Source organism: Schistocerca nitens, chromosome 8 (genome assembly GCF_023898315.1).
Source record: "Schistocerca nitens isolate TAMUIC-IGC-003100 chromosome 8, iqSchNite1.1, whole genome shotgun sequence".
NCBI lineage: Eukaryota > Metazoa > Arthropoda > Insecta > Orthoptera > Acrididae > Schistocerca > Schistocerca nitens.
The window spans coordinates 519495902-519518807 of NC_064621.1; the positions used below are offsets into that span (position 1 = coordinate 519495902).

The 22906-nt window shown below is 40.7% G+C and overlaps 1 protein-coding gene across 1 annotated transcript in view; it reads left to right on the top strand.

Annotated features, from left to right (window-relative positions):
* Positions 1 to 11843, top strand: part of LOC126198743 (uncharacterized) — a 213109-nt gene extending 201266 nt beyond the window's left edge. The window contains exon 11 of the mRNA XM_049935293.1: positions 10702 to 11843. Within this exon, the coding sequence (XP_049791250.1) occupies positions 10702 to 10764 (63 nt within the window). The 3' untranslated portion in view covers positions 10765 to 11843. The remainder of the gene's footprint in view (positions 1 to 10701) is intronic.
* The last annotated feature ends 11063 nt before the right edge of the window (positions 11844 to 22906 follow it).

The following is a 22906-nucleotide window of genomic DNA, read 5'->3' on the forward strand; positions in this document are numbered from 1 at the left end:
ACTGGGTGGTTTTTTAGGTTAGATGGCCTCGGGCAAGTACAGAAAGGGCAACAGCCTCAAAGGGTGCGGGGCAAAGTCAGGACATGCGGGGACCAAGCAGAAATCAGTATTGTAATTGTAAACTGTCGAAGCTGCGTTGGTAAAGTACCGGAACTTCAAGCGCTGATAGAAAGCACCGAAGCTGAAATCGTTATAGGTACAGAAAGCTGGCTGAAGCCAGAGATAAATTCTGCCAAAATTTTTACAAAGGCACAGACTGTGTTTACAAAGGATAGATTGCATGCAACCAGTGGTGGCGTGTTTGTTGCTGTTAGTAGTAGTTTATCCTGTAGTGAAATAGAAGTGGATAGTTCCTGTGAATTATTAGGGTGGAGGTTATACTCAACAACTGAGCTAGGTTAATAATTGGCTCCTTTTACGACCTCCCAACTCAGCAGCATTAGTGGCAGAACAAGAGAGAGAAAATCTGTAATACATTTCACATAAATTTCCTCAGCATGTTATAGTCTTAGGTGGAGATTTCAATTTACCGGATATCGACTGGGACACTCAGATGTTTAGAACGGGTGGTAGGGACAAAGCATCAAGTGACATTATACTGAGTGCACTATCTGAAAATTACCTTGAGCAATTAAACAGAGAACTGACCCGTGGAGATAATATCTTGGACCTACTGATAACAAACAGACCCGAACTTTTCGACTCTGTAAGCTCAGAACAGGGAATCAGTGATCATAAGGCCATTGCAGCATCCCTGAATATGGAAGTAAATAGGAATATAAAAAAAGGGAGGAAGGTTTATCTGTTTATCAAGAGTAATAGGAGGCAGATTTCAGACTACCTAACAGATAAAAACGAAAATTTCTGTTCTGACACTGATGATGTTGAGTGTTTATGGAAAAAGTTCAAGGCAATCGTAAAATGCGTTTTAGACAGGTACATGCCAAGTAAAACTGTGAGGGATGGGAAAAACCCACAGTGGTTCAACAACAAAGTTAGGAAACTACAGTGAAACCAAAGAGAGCTTCAGTGCAAGTTTAAATGCAGCCAAAGCCTCTCCAACAAACAGAAGCTAAACGATGTCAAAGTTAGTGTAAGGAGGGCTTTGTGTGAAGTGTTCAGTGAATTCGAAAGTAAAATTCTATGTACCAACTTGACAGAAAATCCTAGGAAGTTCTGGTCTTATGTTTCACAATATATATAAATGACCTAGTAGATAGTGTCAGAAGTTCCATGCGGCTTTTCGTGGATGATGCTGTAGTATACAGAGAAGTTGTAGCATTAGAAAATTGCAGCAAAATGCAGGAAGATCTGCAGCGGATAGGCACTTGGTGCAGGGAGTGGCAACTAACCCTTAACATAGACAAATGTAATGTATTGTGAATACATAGAAAGAAGGATCCTTTATTGAATGATTATATGATAGTGGAACAAACACTGGTAACAGTTACTTCTCTGAAATATCTGGGAGTATGCATATGGAACGATTTGAAGTGGAATGATCATATAAAATTAATTGTTGGTAAGGCACGTGCCAGGCTGAGATTCATTGGGAGAGTCCTTAGAAAATGTAGTCCATCAACAAAGGAGGTGACTTACAAAACACTCGTTCGACCTATACTTGAGTATTGCTCATCAGTGTGGGATCCGTACCAGATCGGGTTGACAGAGGAGATAGAGAAGATACAAAGAAGAGTGGCGCATTTCGTCACAGGGTTATTTGGTAAGTGTGATAGCATTACGGAGATGTTCAGCAAACTCAAGTGGCAGACTCTGCAAGAGAGGCACTCTGCATCGCGGTCTAGCTTGCTGTCAAGGTTTCAAGAGGGTGCGTTTCTGGAAGAGGTATCGAATATATTGCTTAACCCTACTTATACCTCCCGAAGTGATCACGAATGTAGAATTAGAGAGATTCGAGCACGCACGGAGGCTTTCCAGCATTCATTCTTCCCGCAAACCATATGGGTCTGGAACAGGAAAGGGAGGTAATAACAGTGGCACGTAGGGTGCCCTCCACCACACACCACTGGGTGTCTTGCGGAGTATAAATGTAGATGTAGATGTAGACTGTGTGGGTCTTTGGTTGGGGAGGGGCACAGATGCAGAAAGGTGCAAACAAGTGAGGGCAGTGATTAAACCAGTCATCTCACTGCTCAAATCCCCCATGACTTCTGTTAGGTCTGACTGTGCACCCTGAGGTGCTACTGCTGCTTGTATTTCAGGGCAGCTGAGGACTTGTCGCTGTGGTGGCACAAGGGCTCCAGAGTGGCGGGCAGTGGTAAGGGGACTGGATGGCAGATGTGGTCTAGTGGTTGCTGAGGTCAGTGGGCAGGTCAACGGACTCAAACATCCGGTCTGCTATTAACAGTGGTGACATTGATATCTGTATGGTTCTGTGTGGAGAGTGCCATAAGATCGCAGGAGGCAAGCGAAAATTCCTGTTGTGGAATAAAAGCTCATCCAGCATGACATAGGGTTTGATTAAGGTGTGGACATGTTGCGGGAGCTGAGTGGGCCTCATATTGGAACATTCCTCAAAAGAAAATAGTGCTCGGGAGCATTGCACTTTGGACAATGTTAATCATGCGATTAGGTATTCTTTTAATTTATAGTGGCTGTCAGACTGCAGAGGGTTGTTTATGATGTCATGAACCTTCACTGTGACAGCCAGCTCAGGTCACTCATCCACATCTACATCTACATCCATACTCCACAAGCCACCTGACGGTGTGTGGTGGAGGGTACTTTGAGTACCTCTATCAGTTCTCCCTTCTATTCCAGTCTCGTATTGTTCGTGGAAAGAAAGATTGTCGGTATGCCTCTGCGTGGGCTCTAATTTCTCTGTTTTTATCCTCATGGTCTCTTCGTGAGATATACGCAGGAGGGAGTAATATACTGCTTCACTCCTCAGTGAAGGTATGTTCTCGAAACTTCAACAAAAGCCCGTACCGAGCTACTGAGCGTCTCTCCTGCAGAGTCTTCCACTGGAGTTTAACTATCATCTCCATAACACTTTCGCGATAACTAAATTATCCTGTAATGAAGCGCACCGCTCTCTGTTGGATCTTCTCTATCTCTTCTATCGACCCTATCTGGTACGGATCCCACACTGGTGAGCAATATTCAAGCAGTGGGCAAACAAGTGTACTGTAACCTACTTCTTTTGTTTTCGGATCGCATTTCCTTAGGATTCTTCTACTGAATCTCAGTCTGGCATCTGCTTTATCGACAATCAACTTTATATGTTCATTCCATTTTAAATCACTCCTAATACCTACTCCCAGATAATTCATGGAATTAACTGCTTCCAGTTGGTGACCTGCAATATTGTCTATGTATTCACAGCACATTACACTTGTCTACATTGCGATTCAATTGCCATTCCCTCCACCATGCGTCAATTCATTGCAGATCCTCCTGCATTTCAGTACAATTTTCCATTGTTACAACCTCTCGATATACTACAGCATCATCCACAAAAAGCCTCAGTGAACTTCCGATGTTATCCACAAGGTCATTTATATATATTGTGAATAGCAATGGTCCTGTGACACTCCCCTGCGGCACACCTGAAATCACTCTTACTTTGGAAGACTTCTCTCCATTGAGAATGACATGCTGCATTCTGTCATCTAGGAACTCTTCAATCCAATCACACAATTGGTCTGATAGTCCATATGCTCTTACTTTGTTCATTAAACAACTGTGGGGAACTACATCGAACGCCTTGCAGAAGTCAAGAAACACGGCATCTACCTGTGAACCCATGTCTATGGTCCTCTGAGTCTCGTGGACGAATAGCGTCAGCTGGGTTTCACATGATCGTCTTTTTCAAAAGCTGATTCCTACAGAGTAGATTTCTAGTCTCCACAAAAGTCATTATACTCGAACATAATACATGTTCCACAATTCTACAACTGATAGACGTTAGAGATGTAGGTCTATAGTTCTGCACATCTGTTTGTCGTCTCTTCTTGAAAACAGGGATGACCTGTGCCCTTTCCCAATCCTTTGGAATGCTACACTCTTATAGAGACCTACAGTACACTGCTGCAAGAAGGGGGGCAAGTTCCTTCGCATACTCTGTGTAAAATCGAACTGGTATCCCATCAGGTCCAGCGGCCTTTCCTCTTTTGAGCGATTTTAATTGTTTCTCTATCCCTCTGTCGTCTATTTAAATATCTACCATTTTGTCATCTGTGCGACAATCTAGAGAAGGAACTACAGTGCAGTCTTCCTCTGTGAAATAGCTTTGGAAAAAGACATTTAGTATTTTGGCCTTTAGACTGTCATCCTCTGTTTCAGTACCATTTTGTTCAAAGGGTGTCTGGACATTTTGTTTTGATCCACCTACCGCTTTGACATAAGACAAAAATTTCTTAGGATTTTCTGCCAAGTCAGTGTATAGAATTTTACTTTCGAAATCATTTAACACCTCTAGCATAGCCCTCCTCACACTACATTTCGCTTCGCGTAATTTTTGTTTGTCTGCAAGGCTTTGGCTATGTTTATGTTTGCTGTGAAGTTCCCTTTGCTTCCCCAGCAGTTTTCTAACTTGGTTGTTGTACCACAGTGGCTCTTTTCCATCTCTTACAATCTTGCTTGGCACATACTCATCTAATGCATATTGTATGATGGTTTTGAACTTTGTCCACTGATCCTCAACACTGTCTGTACCTGAGACAAAACTTGTGTTGAGCCATCAGGTACTCTGTAATCTGCTTTTTGTCACTTTTGCTAAGCAGAAAAATCTTCCTACCTTTTTTAATATTTCTATTTACAGCTGAAATCATCGATGCAGTAACCGCTTTATGATCACTGAGTCTCTGTTCTGCGTTAACTGTTTCAAATAGTTCGGGTCTGTTTGTCACCAGAAGGTCTAATATGTCATCGCCATGAGTCAGTTCTCTGTTTAACTGCTGAAGGTAGTTTTCAGATAATGCACATAAAAAAATTTCACTGGATTCTTTGTCCCTACCACCCGTTATAAACGTTTGAGTCTCCCAGTCTATATCTGGCAAATTTAAATCTCCACCCAGAACTATAACATGGTCGGGAAATCTAATTGAAATATTTTCCAAATTTTCCTTCAGGTGCTCTGCCACAACAGCTGCTAAGCCAGGCGGCCTATAGAGACATCCAATTACCATGTTTGAGCCTGCTTTAACCGTGACCGTCACCCAAATTATTTCACATTTCAGATCTCTGTCAATTTCCTTCGATACTATTGCACTTTTCATTGCTATAAACATGCCTCCCCCTTCATTGTCCAGCCTGTCTCTGTGGTATACATTCAAATCTGTGTTTAGAATTTCATTACTGTTTACATCTGGTTTCAGCCAACTTTCTGTCCCTAGTACTATGTGGGCATTGTGACTGTTTATTAATGAGAGCAGTTCTGGGACCTTTCTATAGATGCTCTGGCAATTTACTATTACCACATTAATATTGTTATTCCCTGTTGCGCTTTGCCTACTACTACCTTGTCGCGTCTCAGGAGGTGTCTTGTCGGGCCTATGGAGGGAATTCTCTAACCTAAAAAACCCACATGTGCACTCCACACATACTCCGCTACCCTTGTAGCCACTTCCTATGTGTAGTGCATGCCTGACCTATTCAGAGGGACCCTACATTTCTCCACCCAATAGCGGAGGTCGAGAAATTTGCACCCCAGATCTCCGCAGAATCATCTGAACCTCTGGTTTAAGCCTTCCACTCGGCTCCAAACCAGAGAACTGCAATCAGTTCTGGGAACGATACTACAAATAGTTAGCTCAGATTCCACCATGCGAGCGAGGCTTTCCACCTTCACCAACTCCGCCAACCACCTGTATGAACTGAGGATGACCTCTGAACCCAGATGACAGGAGTCATTGGTTCCGACATGAGCAACAATTTGCAGTCTGGTGCACCCAGTGCTCTCTATAGCCACCGGCAGGGCCTCCTCCACATCTCGGATGAGACCCCCCGTCAAGCAGACAGAGTAAACACTGGCCTTCTTCCCTGAACTTTCTGCTATTTCCCTAATGGGCTCCATAACCCACCTAATGTTGGAGCTCCCAATCACTAATAAACCCCTCCCCCCGTGTGCCTGCTCGAACCTTGCTGAAGAAGCGGCCACATGTCCACTCACAGGCAGAGCGGGCGATGCCACATGGACAGCTTCCACATTGACCCTCCACCTCACGCGCCACGTATGCCGCTGAACACACCACTCCCCTTGGGGAGAGGATGGCCCAACCGCATCTGGTACCCGTGAAGATGTCTCGACAGCAGGGACCGTGGGTGAAGCATGTAACACCTGGTGTGTACCATGCAATGCACTAGACTCCCCACTGCTGCCACACTCCGAGGCAGCAGCCTGAAGATGGCTGACCGCGGCCATCAACACGTTCAGCTGTTCGCGAACAGTGGCCAGCTCCTCCTGCATCTGTACACAGCAGTCACACATCCTAGCCATCCTAAGAAATCAATTTACAGTAGAGAGTTAATCAACTTTTAACTAGACTGCTAATTCACTATAGGTAGCTGATAGCTGACCAAACTGTGGTTACTAGACACTTCTTGTTGAAAACAATGAAAATAAACACTACCTGTCTCTGGACTGTATTCAAAACAAACACTAGCACTACTGGCACTACAGCTGACTAAGGAGACTCTCTCTGACTGTATTCAAAACAAACACAAAATCTATGGAACACTATTACTAGTACTTGAAAATTAAAGCTTCCTAAAAGCAAAAACACACAGAAGAAGAAGTGATAAGTAAGAAAAATACAGTTAATACTTAAATTAATGTAGCTCACTGTACAGCAGATGTGAAGCAGATGGCAGTTACGATTCTGGATCCAGCAAGGATTGCATCAGTGGAGGAAAACCATAGGCTTAAATCACTGAAGTCGAATGCAGGGAGGTGGACAGAAGCTCTGTTTGACTGATGAGTTGGCTATGGGACCAGCACCTGAGGCGTAGCAGCACTCATGGGGTGTGCAAACTGTGCAAGGAACTGGTTTAAATCGGCTGCCTGTGCCAGCAGGTAAGATGGACCCAGTCTGACCAGATGAAACACTCTCTGCCACAGACAACATTTCAGGGTTCTGCTCAGTAGGATCATTTCCATATGTGGGCTGCATCTTGGACATAAGTGTAGGATAATAAAAAAAAAATTGTACACTTGGCAGTCATGGAGGGAAACAGGGATTAAACACCACGCAGAGCTTATGGTGCAACACAGAGGTGCTTGAAGGTTAGCCTAACAGGGAAGGTACACAGCATGGAACATGTGAGGAATGGGTTCAGTAGAACGGGACTGCTGGAATTCTGGGTCATCAGTGTGATAACACTGGTAGAATCATAAGTGTTTCACTACACAATGCACATCACAGCTACTGAATGATGGAAATTAAGGAGAACAGAAATAGAATTCTGAAAGTGAAACAATAAAAGGTGAGGGGATGAATTTTCAGCGAGACAAGCTATTTATTAGGATACAAAAACTGCAGCACATTATTTAACAAAAATGTAAGGGGAGAAATATGATGTGTACACAAAATTTAGGCATGATTTGTGCAATAAAGAAGTTTGGGCAAAGAAACAAACACATGTTATGTTTGTAGGTGGGAGCCTTCATGATGGTTAACGCAAGTTCAAAAGTTCAACATAAACATTAAAAATTTCTCCCTCAGAGAGGCCATGGGAAACTATGAACAAAAGTAAAAAAAAGATACAGTGAGCAGGTGCCATTGCACATGAAAGAAGTTCCATAACTGTTTTAGAATACAAAAGGATCATCCATGTGGACACTTGGCATTGGCAAAAAGCAATGCTAAGTACGTGGGTACAGGGTGTTTGTGTGCATATGGAATTAAAGGCCTCCAGAAATCGAAAGGCGGCTCTCCAAAGCAACTTGGGAATGCTAAAGGGCATGTGGCATATAAGTCATCAACTACTGGATTGTGACTGGTACTGTTCAGAAAGTTGTGTAACTTGCAAGCTACCTGTCCTAAGCAATGCACAAGGCCAACTCACCAGATTTTTCCTCAAATAGTCATCATGCAGTGCTCAGGTCCTCAGTGAAAGCACTGGTTCACAAACGAAAGTACTTGTCCACAAATGAAACCACTGGTTCACAAATGAAAGCCTTGTTACACAAATAAAAGGTCTGGTTCACAAACAAAAGGAGGAGTATTTGCATGCATGCTGCATCAACCATTCATCATTAGCACACACCAAACAATGCCTCCCTCACGTGCAGCCAGGAATTCTAAGCAGAAGCCCCAGTAGGCAGATTGTGATAGTTGGGGAAAGACATTCATATCAGTATGTGTCCACTATGACACGGTTGCTTTAGAGAGTGTCTAGGTGTGATTGCAAGAGGAGAGTCATCTGCTAGGACAGACTATGGGACCTGTGAAATTTTAGAATTTAGGGGGGCACCACGCAAGGTTGATTCCAGTGTGCCACCTGCCCTGTGAGCTCGTTTCCTTTACATCTCTCCTCTCTCCTCATCAGCCCGTAAGATGTGACCATTTGCTTACACTCACTGCACCCCTTTTAAAAGGTAAAAGTTATATCATGCATATAGTAGTTAGTGTCATTGTCACATACTGAACTTTGTCCTCAGCTATTTTAATATTTTGAAAAGTAGTAAAATGTTATTAAATTTTGTGATAGGAATGTCAGATTAGATTTCAGAAACTCCCTTTAACCACTGTACAATATTTAAGTGACACAATATCATTTGTATTAATGCAATATCTTCAAACTCTATTGTATTTTAGAATATGGACTTTCTGATGCTCTTGTTACTGAAGAAATATCAATATTTTAAAGGTACTGTGATTTCAGTATAATAATGATAAATTTTTGCTTTAGCCACTGAATGTTAAAATTACAAAGAAGTGGAAATAGAAAATTCATTTGTGCCTTCAGAGATATGAAGCTACTCTTAAGTGGAAACTGCTGCAAACACTGCATGATGACTTGTTCACCACAATGGTACCAAGGCTGGTTACAAATTTAAGTACTGGAATACTTATATTTACTGCACTAGTGTCCTCTCAGAATACTGATAAGAAATAAAAACAAAGTGAACTGTTGTGATTCATATGCAGCTTCAGGGTATAGTAAATAGCAGTCAGCAGTCCACACAAAAACTTAGTAATTGTGCTTTTTGGAATGCAGCAAGTATACTACAGTAATAGTAAGAGTGTCTCAACAGGTACCTCAATGTTGCTTGTAACTTAAAAGACGCTGGCAGGATGTCTTGCATACCTGAATCTGAGTATCAAATGGGAACAAATACAGATCAAACTGAATTCTGAATTATTTTTGCTCTTTCAAAAGTGATTTTTAAACATCAGTTTGTTTCCCACTGATAACTCTGTCATTATCATGTTTAATGCCCAAAAATGATTTCTATGGAGAGGAAAATATCTTTTCTTCATTACATTTCTGTAAATTCTAGAACAAATCTCTGCAGAACTTTATTTAGGGCCCATGTGGAAATACTTGCCAGCCTCTGCAGGTGATGTTGGGGAGGGGGGTGCATGTGCAAATTTTCATGGAAATGTGGCTTAAAATAAAAAGGCAAGGCCCTCTAACAGTATCATGTGTTCCTGTGTGTTTATTTTCTTGAGTAAATTAACAACTGTGAAATGAAGCATTTAGAGGACACTTTTCCTATTTCTTCAGTTTTCTGTGAGGTGCACAATTTACCATATGCCTTTGTCAAGATATTCATTACAAATTTGGATTTTGTTATAAATAAACACCGCTATCATTGCTAATTCCTTAATGATTTTACTGCATTCCAACTTTTTATAAGGAGGACACACTCTCATAACTTTACTTGTACGGTAGACAACAATCAGACCACCAACAATTTTGGTGCAAACATCTAAACAAAAACAATCAAGTGAATCTCCGTAAAAGCATAATATACTAGAGCACTGCAGCACTCTATGACATGAGCAGTTCACTGAGACAAAAAAGTCATTCACTTAAAAGAGGCTTAAGGCCAGACAGTGCACACTGGGATACAGAGAGCACAAGATAGGGCAGTCCAGTGCAGCTCAGCTCAGGAAAAGCTACATGAAACAGTGTGAGTATGCACTGGGAGCCAGTTTCTTAGCCAGTATCATGCAGAATTTGCTTGCGAAGCAATGGCTGAACTCATGTACATTTGTTCAGAGTTGTATTCTGTTTATGACATGGACCTGCTAATGTTATTTTTTAACTCTTCAAAACAACAGAAATCAGAATGGAAAGTGTATACATAAACTAGAGGTAAAACTCTTGGTGAACTCACTTTGGGGCCTGAGTTTTCTGATACATGGTTCACTAACTACTTTGTTTAACATATTCTGGTGATGATAATGGCACAAACATATTAAGTGTGTCAAGGGATTCAATAATCCTGAATGAACTCTGATTATAAGGAGATGCAAATGCAGTCAGAACTCAATCGGCATCTTGATTGATGTGTTTTTTGCCATCACATTGTGACACAAAATATACTAATGCTTTTCAGTAGGAATTAATAATAATTTTGAGTCACCATCAGAAATAATTTACTCTATTTAGAAAGATCTGTAAGCATGTGCATGGTTAAAATGTTGGCTTAGTATGTTTTGTAGCAGTAAATGACATTAAATGAAGTTTTAAAAAGTTATTTGTACGTTTTTTTCCATTTTTACACAGGATGAAGGAACTACAGAAACCTCTACAGAACAGTCTGCAACAGGATCCCCAGCAGCTACATAAGCAATGAACCAACAAAAAGCATAAGCAATCTTTGAGGCAAAGTGAATAACATTGCTCAGTCAACCAGATAAGGAGATAACCAACTGACTTTAATAAATCATCTGTGATTAGTAGTTTCATTCAGTTTAATGAATTAATTTGTAGTGCTCAACTGGTTTCAGCCCCTTATTGTTTGAACTCATCTCATTAACAGATATAAAATAATTTCAAGAGAAGGACTAGTGGGCATACCTAAGCAATGAAACCTCAGTTCATTATGATGGCCAGAAAACTGTTCTTAAAATATTTCCCTATTTAGATTTGTTTCATACTTTATTAATGGTGTTTTGAAAGGTAATTAGCAGACAAAGAGCTAATAGAAAGTTCTTGAAACAAATTCATGTATCTAATTTTATAAAGAAAGCAAATGTATCAGTGCAGTGGAAAGCTTACTGAAGTGATTGGTTATACTTAGTTTAAAGGCAATATTGCAAGGCTATTCCACCACTGTTTCATATATTAGCATTCCTACAGAGCTTGCAGAAAAAATATAAACGTATCCAAAATTGTACCTGTATTTTCTATAAAGCAGTGCATCTAGTTATTTTTTACTGGAGTCTTTAAATTCCCACACAAGGATCAGTGCAATAGAAATCTTACTGAAGTGACTGTTTAATGGCTCCATTCCAAGGCTAGTCTACTACTGATCCACAAATTAGCATTCCTACAAAGCTTGTAGAAAAAATGTAATCATGTATCCAAAATGATATCCTTATTTTCTTTACTGCAATTCAACTAGTTATTTTGTTACATGGTGTCTTCAAATTCCCAAATTTACAGGAGTTAAATGATTTTAAAACTCTCAGAATAATAGTCTTTAAAGGGATATATGGTATGATCTATACAAGTAGATTCTTCAAAACTCTAACGCCACATGTAATTTGCAAATTGTAACCAAAATTGACTATACAATTGCAAAATAGTACCAAGTCTGTAAATGTGTATAACTACAGGAAATATGTATTAATGTAAAGCAAAAGTATTAAAACAGCAGTTGTGCCATGCTACTACCTTATCAAAAAATTAGGTAGAAACTGAAGATAATCGATTTTACTGTTACAACTACTATTACTACCACTTTTGTTATTGGGACACTTTGCTGCTGCTGCTGCTGCTACTACTACTACTACTACTACTACTACTACTACTACTACTACTACCACCACCACTATCGGTGCATAAAGTGTTATCTGAAACCGAATTGCAAATCATATACAACTTACAATATTGTATTTTTATTCCTCTCTTTTTCTATTTCCAGCAGCAGTCTTCAACCTGTGAGAGAAAAGTGCCCATTTAATTTACTTAAAACTGATTTAACATAATTTACAATAACTTATATCATTGTATAAAAGCTAGACTATTGACTTGAAGAACTGGAAAGTTAGACATGGCAGAGAAGCTGCTTAAGAAGTCAAAGATGAGGTAAGTGAAGGTATTAAACAGAAACAGAGATTATACAAAAATGAGAAACAAAATAATATAGGACATGAAAAACAAATGATGGGATAATAGCACCTAAAGAGAGAAAATACAAAAGAAACCACACAATATAAGAAGAAAACTCTGGCAAATTTGGGGAAGCAAGAAAACAAACTGTAACAGAGTGGCAATTGCTAGTGAGTTGCTCAGTGCACTGTGTGGTATGGTATTGTGACTAATGCTACATCTGCAGTCTAAAAGGCATTATAAAGTGGATGACATAGGATGTTCAAGATCTGTATTCATAATATTCTAGATGTTACTATGCCAACACTTAAATCTAAAAACCATTTACAAGTATGTGAAACAGGGCATTTCACAAATGGCTGGTGCTTGAATGCGACAGGTCTTAGCAACAATTTGGAAGAGGGAGACTGATGAAGGCAAGTGCTTAGGGGAATTTATTGAGTGATACATCCTTGGAGATATAAACAATATGGCAAAGCAAGGCAGAAAGTTTGATTACCAGTGTATGGTACTGTCCAATGATGACACATAACAAGACATGATCATATACTTAAATCAAGGAATATCATTTTATCTGTATGACAGAAAGTAAAATTTAAAAGTTCAGAATCAGTTTCAATAATTTAAGGAATAAAGCTCACAGAATATTTACCCTGAAGAACTACACTGTGCAGGTTTTTCAGCTCAACTGTGGTGTGGGATTTAGTGGGGGGGAGTGAGTGAGTTGGGGGCAGGGGGGGGGGGGGGGGAGATAGGGTTGAGTATGGGTGGCTAACAACTAGGAGGAAGTTTCAGCAGGTGCACAAGACAGAAATGTGGTGCTGGTGAGTTCATTTTGGTCACAGGCAGCCCACAATGACATGGACTAGTAGCTTTGGAGGGAGTGAAGAACAGAGGAAGAGGAAGACTGTGAAGAAGGGTGTGTGGGTGCGCAATGGATGAAGGTTGATATAGGACAGGGGCTAGCAGAGATTGAGGAGAGGATTAAGGGATCAATGGATTTGTTGCAAGGACATCTCCCATCTGTGTAACTCAGAGAACCTGGTTGGTTCGTTGGTTGATTTGGGAGAGGGCACTAAACAGCAAGGTCATCAGTCCCACCAGATTAGGGAAGGACAGGGAAGTAAGTTGGCCATGCCATTTCAAAGGAACCATCCTGGCATTTGCCTGAAGCGATTTAGGGAAATCACAGAAAACCTAAATCAGGATGGCCAAACACAGGTTTGAACCATCGTCTTCCTGAATGGGAGTCCAGTATGCTAACCACTGCACCACCTTCCTCGGTCAAGAAGCTGGTCTTGTCAGGAAGTATCCAGATGGCACAAGCTTTGAAACAGCCAGTAAAATCAAGTGTTTTGTTCTCAGCAGTGTTTCTGCCACTGGGTGGGCATTTCTGCTCTTGGCCACAGTTCAGGGACAGTTCATTCGCGTGAACAGTTGGTTCATGGTTAAGCCCACATAAAATAAGGGATGGAAAACATTACATAACTTGTTTCACATGTGGCCCTGCCTCAGATAAACTAGGATAATCCTGTGACAAGAATGGAGTAGGATGTGTTGAGTGATTACATTGCACGAATCTTGCACGTGGGCCTTCCACAAATGTATGCACCATGTGGCAAGGGGTTGAGAGTAGGTGTGGCATAATGATTTGCCAAATGCTCTTAAGTCTAGGCTACAATATCATTCAAAGTTTCTTTTTATGAAAGAAACTATAAAAGGTTACTGGTCTGCATCAAAAAGACACATCAAATTCATATGTGTGTCACTCATTTGCATCTGATTCTTCACAAACATTGTCATGAAGGAGAATCTTTGGGGTCACAGAATAAGCAAAGAAACATATTAGTAGCGGTAAACGAGAACTGCAACATGCTTATGTAATGTACTGACAACTAATACATTAGTTTATCACTATTTGTTTTATATTTGTGTAAGTATGTTAACATATACAGATGAGAAACAATATATACACAATGGCTGACAAACATAAATCTACACAGAGTTTGTGGGAGAGAGGTCGATGTCAATGTCCAGTTCAACTATTTACACCATGCAGCTGTTACTGGTAACCATCCTGATGGACTGTTTCATGGAAAACAAATATATCAGAACTGTTCACCACTCTCACATGCTGTGAAAGAATATGCCCTTATGTTGGGAAGTATCTTGTGTAGTTGTGGAAATTGCTGTACCTTCACTTTGAAGTTAAAAAATTTCTGTTGTGTTTAGCCTGAATTTTTCCCCATGCTTTGATACATTGTACAAAAATATATTTGATCAAATGATAGTAATCAGATTTTTAGTAAGGTATAGTTCTGTCATTGTCCTTAACAAAGCTAACAGCATCTGAGGCTGAGTGCAACAGCACATGATTCATAATACCAGTATGGGATGACACAGAAAATTTTCACTTGTAATTGTGTCTAGATATGATTTAGTGTTGTTACTCAACTGTGCTTAGTTCCCAGAAACTATAGAAAGTAGATATGGTAACTGTTTTGAGGAATGGTTCGAGGTGTATTTTATGGACGCTTAACTGTCTGCTGAATTTTTTGTATATAGTAGCTTTTAACTCAATTTATGTTGGTCACTAAAGCAGAGACAGGATGCAGCTGTCAAAGGTATGAAAATTTACTAGTAGAGTTTCCAATCTGAGTGGCTCACAAAGTAATAAAAGAAATATAATACTACTGGTTGAATAATAACTAGGGCACAGCTTTTAATCACCCTACAAAATAGTGAAACATGCAAGCACATATGACATAAAACTTCTATAAATATGACACTAAAAAATAAAATATGACTTGGCATAAGTTTATTAAAGGCATTCTTGTTACTTTTTTTGTACCATGTAATACAAAAGGTAACGGCCTTGCTGCAGTGGATACACCGGTTCCCATCAGATCACCAAAGTTAAGTGCTGTCAGGTGTGGCCGGCACTTGGATTGGTGACCATCCGGGCCACCATGCACTGTTGCTACTTTTCAGGGTGCACTCAGCCTCGTGATGCCAACTGAGGAGCTACTTGACCGAACAGAAAACCATCATAACAACCAGGAGAGCGGCGTGCTGACCACATGCCCCTCCTATCCGCATTCTCAGCTGCAGATGACATGGTGGTCAGATGGTCCCAATGGGCCACTTATGGCCTGAAGACGGAGTGCTTTATGTAATACAAAGGTCACTTCTGAACAAATTGTGAGTATAATACTATAGAATTAGTACTTACTCTGTATAGTACTAGTACTTACATTATTCATGCATGATGTTTTAGTAGTAATCTCTGTCTTGCGTATTGCCCTGTCTTCCACCTTCAAGCTTTCAGGTTTTCAAATCTTGTCTGGTGCGCTCCCAAACAATCAGTCTTTCCTTTTCATCCCGTCCGGTAAGTATCCCCTGACCAGGAGTTCTGGGTGACTTTTCTGAACTATACCCCTTTCCCTAAATGACTCCAGTCCTTTTCCTTCATGCCTTTAACTTCCCCTTCAGATCTTCTGCCAAAATAAAGAGCCACTGGCTCTGAAAGCTCGCTAAAGGTAAACCCTTTTGAATGTGTGTTTCCCTCATGTTGCTTGGTGACTAGACTTTTTATCTATCCATTTAGATTATATTGTCAATAATTGATTATTTTCGTTGTTATATTAGCCAATTTGGCCATCATTTCTTCTTATGTAACCCTCTACATCTACATCTACATCCATACTCTGCAAGCCACCTCACGGTGTGTGGCGGCTGGTACCTTGAGTACCTCTATCGGTTCTCCCTTCTATTCCAGTCTCGTATTGTTCATGGAAAGAAGGATTGTCAGTATGCTTCTGTGTGGGCTCTAATCTCTCTGATTTTATCCTCATGGTCTCTTCGCAAGATATACATAGGAGGGAGCAATATACTGCTTGACTCTTCGGTGAAGGTATGTTCTCGAAACTTTAACAAAAGCCCATACCGAGCTACTGAGCGTCTCTCCTGCAGAGTCTTCCACTGGAGTTTATCTATGATCTCCGTAATGCTTTCGTGATTACTAAATGATCCTGTAACAAAGCACGCTGCTCTCCGTTGGATCTTCTCTATCTCTTCTATCAACCCTATCTGGTACGGATCCCACACTGCTGAGCAGTATTCAAGCAGTGGGCAAACAAGCATACTGTAACCTACTTCCTTTGTTTTCAGATTGCATTTCCTTAGGATTCTTCCAATGAATCTCAGTCTGGCATCTGCTTTACCGATGATCAACTTTATATGATCATTCCATTTTGTCAGTCTTTATTGTCATCTGTCTTTTTCAGACTATCTTCTGTTTTCTATCTTTTGTGCTAGTTGTCTGATCATTTATTTATCTGTACCACATAGATTAATCAACACTTCGCCCCTCCATCTTTTCTAATACCAGTTTTTGTGCATGCAGCCAAGCCCATTGTCATTTGCAAATTTGCATATAAGAATTCCACTGTTATTTATGAATTGGCCTACATTTCATTATGCTGCAAGATCTTCTCCCAATCATCTATCGTTGATTTATTTTCAAATTTGACAGCTATTTTCTTTCACTTATCCTGTTTACACACAATTCTTTCATGTTTTTGTGCATTTATTTTTCGCCAAACCGATCTGATCGGCTTTTACTGCCACCTCGTACATTACTTTTATGTCAAGCGAAGCAGTTTACATTATCTCCTGTGACTTTCTCTTTCTGTACAGCCAGTTTTTAAAACTTTATCTCTCTCCAAGACTGTCTATATCATTTGTTTTTTTTCTTCTTTTCCAATCAGTTTCTCAGATATTATAGACTGCTCTTGTGGCAAGAAGTTCTCGCCCACTCGTTGCCTCTTGTTAACCATTGTCTGTTCTCATGATTTTCATGCGAATTTTTCTAATTTTTCCGAATTTTTTCTCTGCTTTTCTTCCGTTTTTCTATCTTTTTTCACTCTCTGCCACTTGTTTTTGCCACCCTGCCATTTCTAACACTCCAAAACGCCCTCTCTTGGCATGATGAATCCCATCACATTTACATCCGTTCTCTTCGAAAACATGCTTTTGCACTATCAAAATTAAGGTCCACATTCTATTTCTTGAAACCTGCTTATCCCTTGGAGTTACTCCCAAAGGCCTAACATTGAATGTCCCTGATTCTGGATGTAATTCTAATCTACACGAGCCTCTTCTATCATTCCAAATACAGCAATCTCTTGCACTTACCCAAAAAAATCTGTGACCTATGTGCTTCATCTGCCAGTTTGTTCTCCATCAAACTTCTCTTCTTCTACAAAATCCTCAAGTTATCTGCTTCTCATGGTTCCTTTGATGGTATTATCTGCCAAGCCAATGTCAGAGCACAACAACATGCCAGACTTCACCTCAAGAAGCTATCCCACCTTCTCCTAAACTACCACAACAGTGGTGTTTTCCTTCCTGTCCCTCTGCAGTTCGCCAAACTGCCACACCATCGACCACCACTCCTCTCCTACAAACTGAGCTTGGCCAAGCTCCTTAACATCCTGCAGCTGTCTCCACTGCCTCCCAGACCAGTAATACCGATAATCACAAGAACCAGACACAACAGCACAAAGTTCTCAAACTCTCGTCCATAGAAACCCCCCCCCCCTTTTCCTGAATTATTTGTATTATCCAAGGGTCTCCCTTTCAGCCCTAAACCTGCATTTAACCATGCGGCTTTGGTAAAGGACCTCTTTCCTTCACACATAATATCCATTGGAAATATCACTTTTCAACGCAATCCCAAAACCTTTCCAACAGTAAACCTGACATTGAACCCTGCCTTCAACAGTTCCAACCACGATCCCAACTTGATCCACCATCACTACCTCAGAATCATCCCTTACAAGCCTTCCAAGAATTCCTCACATCCAGGATTGCTTCACAATCTTTCCTCAGGTCCCTACAACATGACCCTAACCACTCCTCAGCAGAACTCCAGGCTCTACATTTCCTAAAAGCTGATGACATCATCATTTTTCTCTCAGCAGACAAAGGATCTACCACTGTGGTACTCAACAAACAGGAGTATGTTAGTGAAGGTCTACGCCAGCTGTCTGACACCTCTACATGCAGCATCTGCTATCAAGATCCCATACCTGTGATTCAAACTCACCTCCAGTCGCTCCTAAAAGCCTCAGGCCCCTCACAAGGACTTACACCTCAATCCATAGAACTTCTTACCCCACCCAAATCACATACTCCCACCTTTACCTTCTTTGTAAGATCCACAAACCCAATCATCCTGGCTGTCCTATAGTTGCTGGCTTCAAAGCACCCACCAAATGTATACCTGCTTTAGTTGATCAACACCTGCAACCCACAGAACAAAGACTTCCCTCCCATATTAAAAACACCAACCATTTCCTAGATCATCTGAAATCCATGCCCATCCCACTCCCACCATGAACCTTGCTTGTCACCATTGATGCCATCTCCCACTATACCAACATCCGCCACATACATGGTCTGTCTGCTGCTGAACATTTCCTCAGTCAACACCCAACTGATTCCAAACCTATGACATCCTCCTTGCTCTCCTTAATCAACTTTATGCTTACCTTTGAGGTGCAGACTGTGAGTTAAAGAGCATTTTGCTGTCATCTAAATATATGGCCAAAAGAGTCAGCCTTCAGGAACTGTGAAACAAACCCTGTCATCCAGGACTGTGTGCCACAAACAGTGCACATTCGCCACGAGATGGGGAAATTCACAGGCGTCTATTATGCTGAATGAGGCCTAAGCACTGTAGTGTGCAAGTGAGACAGATGAGAACCTACGTCATAGGGAACTCCCGTAGAAGCCACTTGTGGCCAGGGAGACATAGCAGTGTCAAATATGGCAGACCTAAGATCGGCCATAAAAGGAAACATTTATGAAAACTATTTAATTCTGTAGTAATTCAGGGAATGAAGCCACAGTAATTTTAATCTACCATCCTTCATAAATTTTCATGGTATCCCAACAAAACTTGAGTATTGATCATATCTATAATAGTTAAGGATTTACTGTTAAAGTGAAATTAACAAGTTTTGTAACAAAGACCTGAATGCTAAAATCCGAACGCTTTGGTCGATCTTAAATGGTTCAAATGGCTCTGAGCACTATGGGACTTAACACCTGACGTCATCAGTCCCCAAGAACATAGAACTACTTAAACCTAACTAACCTGAGGATGACACACACATCCATGCCAAGGCATGATTCGAACCTACGACCATAGCGGTCGTGCGGTTCCAGACTGAAGTGCCTAGAACCGCTCGGCCACTCCAGCCGGCGGTCGATCTTAATGATCAACATTTCATAAAGAAGCGCATTATTAAAATGACAAATGTTGTAAATATCAACTCTGTAACTTTATTTGTTTAAAAGATTTAGTAAATTTAAATTATCAGTGTTTTCAGTTAAGCATCAGATCATCATTTCCTCCACACAAAACACATTGAACGATGACATCATGACGCCTTATTGATTCATTAGGTAACAGAATACTTGTTGAAAAGTTTAGTGCATAATAGTTACTTTTGTTCTTTATTTATTTACCAGAAAGCACACTGGTGCAAGGCTACTGGCCATGGCATTCAAAACTAAGAAGGAATTATATTGGTTTTATGTTAAAGAATTTAACATTTATTATGTAATGGAAATTATTGTTACTTTATTTAGAATGTGAAAGTGGTCTAGCTTTGATTATTTAAATATGTTAAAATGTAAAATAATGTAGAATCAACTGTAGCCTATCAGATGGATGGCTTGAGGAAAGGGAACCGCCCTAGTCAGTTGAGCTAGGATATGCAGCATGGGGAAACGCAGTCGAAGACGGGCAGAGGGAATGCTGGTGCAGACGTGAAAGCAGACAGTTCTGGTCTAAACACCAAAGGGTACAGTGCTGGTCTTTAGGTAGCTAGGAAGGGAAACAACTCAGAAAATTTCATGTTGTGTCACGGGACTTAGTCGCTGAGTGGTGAGCAGCCGCACACCTGGTGTTAACTCTAAATTTTCACGTAGATAATGAGGTGGAGTATTGGACTTATAATTTGTGATGAGATTTTGAATTCCAAACTGTGTCAAATGGATATTTGCTCGAGTATAATAGTAATGCTAAATACGACCACTTTCACTATTAGTTTGATTTCTGAATAAACATTATTCTAACCAAATCACAGCTGTGTGGCCTACATCATTTATGGGTCATTAATTTAGTTCCTAATATTATTATTACTGTTATTATATATTACCTTTGTATTTCGCGAACTTTCCATCAGCCAGATAATTTAACCAAAGAGTCACAAGTGTCTAATTTAGGGCATGTAATATGACACATGCAGTTTAACCCCTAGATGAGCTTGAGCCAAGACATTTCGACAACAATATGACATGCAACTGTTACTTCAGTGACCACAAGGAACATTAATACACAGCTCACAGCACCCCTTGTGCTGACTGCCATTAACCTCTGTACACCAACAACCCTGTTTGCAGTGGTGTGTGGCACATAGAGCCTGGAATCTCGTTGACTGGAGTAGAATTGTCTTCAGTCCTTAGACTCACATCGAACTGTGCCCCAATGACCAGCCATGTGTCTGAAGACATCTCGGACAATGGTGACTGTCGCCTGCCATATGACCCGAAAACCTAGGGTGATGGTCTGGGGTGCCATTTCATTTCACACTAGGACCCCTTTGGTTGTTATCCGCACACCCTCACAACTCAGCAGTATGTCGACAATATTCTATGCCCAGTTCTGTTACAATTCATGGAAAGTCACCATGGGCTTGTATTTCAGTAAGATAATGCCCACCTGCACGTGGCGAGAGATTCTGCTGCTTGTCTTCATGCTTGTCAAGCCCTACCTTGGCCAGAAAGGTCCCTGAATCTCTACCCCATTCAAAACATTTGGGGTATTATGGGCAGAGCCCTCAAACCAGCTCAGGATTTTGACACTCTAACATGGCTAGTGGAAAAAATTTGGCACAACATCCCTCATGAAGACATCTGGCAACTCTATCAATCAATGCCAAACCAAATAACTGTTTGCATAAGGGTCAGACGGGAGAAATGCATTATTGACTTGGTCAATTTGTGAAGCTCTTTCTCCAGAATAAACATACAATTTTTCTGAAATTGAAGTAATTTGTTTGTCTGTATATGTGCATTACATCTACCAAATTCTGTCACAGTTGGATAATTTTTTCATGTTTTTTTGTCTTACAGTGTATTATTTTGTAAACTATGTGAAGTTAAAGTTAGTGTAAAAAAGCACACATCAATACCAACTTTTCTGTGGTATCAAAAGTCATCACATGACTGAGCTGCTGGTACACATCTGTGTGACACTCTGGATATTGTGCAATATGTGCAGAGTGTGATGGGTCGAGCTCATGCTCACGTGGCTGACATAGTGAATAACATATTGCAAAGTGGTCTCCAGCAGAATCGTGGAAATTCTACAGTATACATGTTAACTAATTTGGAATACTTTAAAGAAGAGGCAAGAACTAGTAAAACCATGGTTTTATTGTTGGATATCTGTTATTGTCTTCACTGTACTTCATATTTTTTCAGACACATGCAGATAATTCAGAAACAAGTGAAAGTTAGCTTCACAGTTTTGGGATGTTAGCTTGCAAGACATACAAACAGATCAGGGGTTTGGCCAAGGGAACCAGGATGACTCCTTACTATGCAAGCCTTTTCACGGGTTGCTTGGAGCGGGCTTTCCTAACCCTTCAGCCCCTGGTTTGGTTTAGATACATTCATGACACCTTTGCCATGTGGACTCATGGTGAGGCTGACCTGTTAAAATTCCTGGAATCTCTAAATATCTTCTCCCAATTAAATTTCACGTGGTCCTATTCCACATGCTTGAAGGCCATCTACACACTTCTGTCCACATCAAACCAACTAACAAACAACAGTACTTACATTTTGACAGTTGCCATCCATTCCATGTCAAACATTCCCTCCCATATAGCCTTGGCATTCGAGGCAAATGTATTTGTCTGGGTGCAGACTCTTTACAGCAATACACCACCACTCTTACTTTAGCCTTCACTGGATGTAATTATCCCAACAGTCTAGTTCAAAAGAAGATTTCATGGGCCATCACATCCAATCCTGGTACTGCTGATCCTTCAAAAAAACAACTTCAGAGAACACCACTCATCATCCAGTATTTCACTGGTCTGGAATGTATTAATCAGATACTTCGACAAAGCCAAGACTTCCTAAAATCATGCCCTGAAATGAAATTCATTATGTCTGAGATTTTGCCCACCACACCTAAACAGCTTTTCGTCACCATCCCAATCTCCGTAATATCCTCATCAGATCCTTTGCTCCTTCTGCACCGATCTCCCTATCGTATGGTTCCTCCTCCTGTGACCATTCCTACTGCAAAATTGCCCTATACACCCTCCTACCACCACCTAATCCAGCCCTGTACCTCATTATAAAAACACTGTTTGGCCATTTACATCGGCATGACTACCACCCAGTTATCAGTCAGGATGAATTACCATAGGCAGAGGGTGTATACAAGCAGCACACAGTATCCTGTTGCTGAGAATGCTGTACAACATGAGTCATGACCTCAGTGCTTGTTTCACTAAGCGCACCATCTGGATTCCTCCCCCAGACACCAGTTTCTCAGAACTCCACA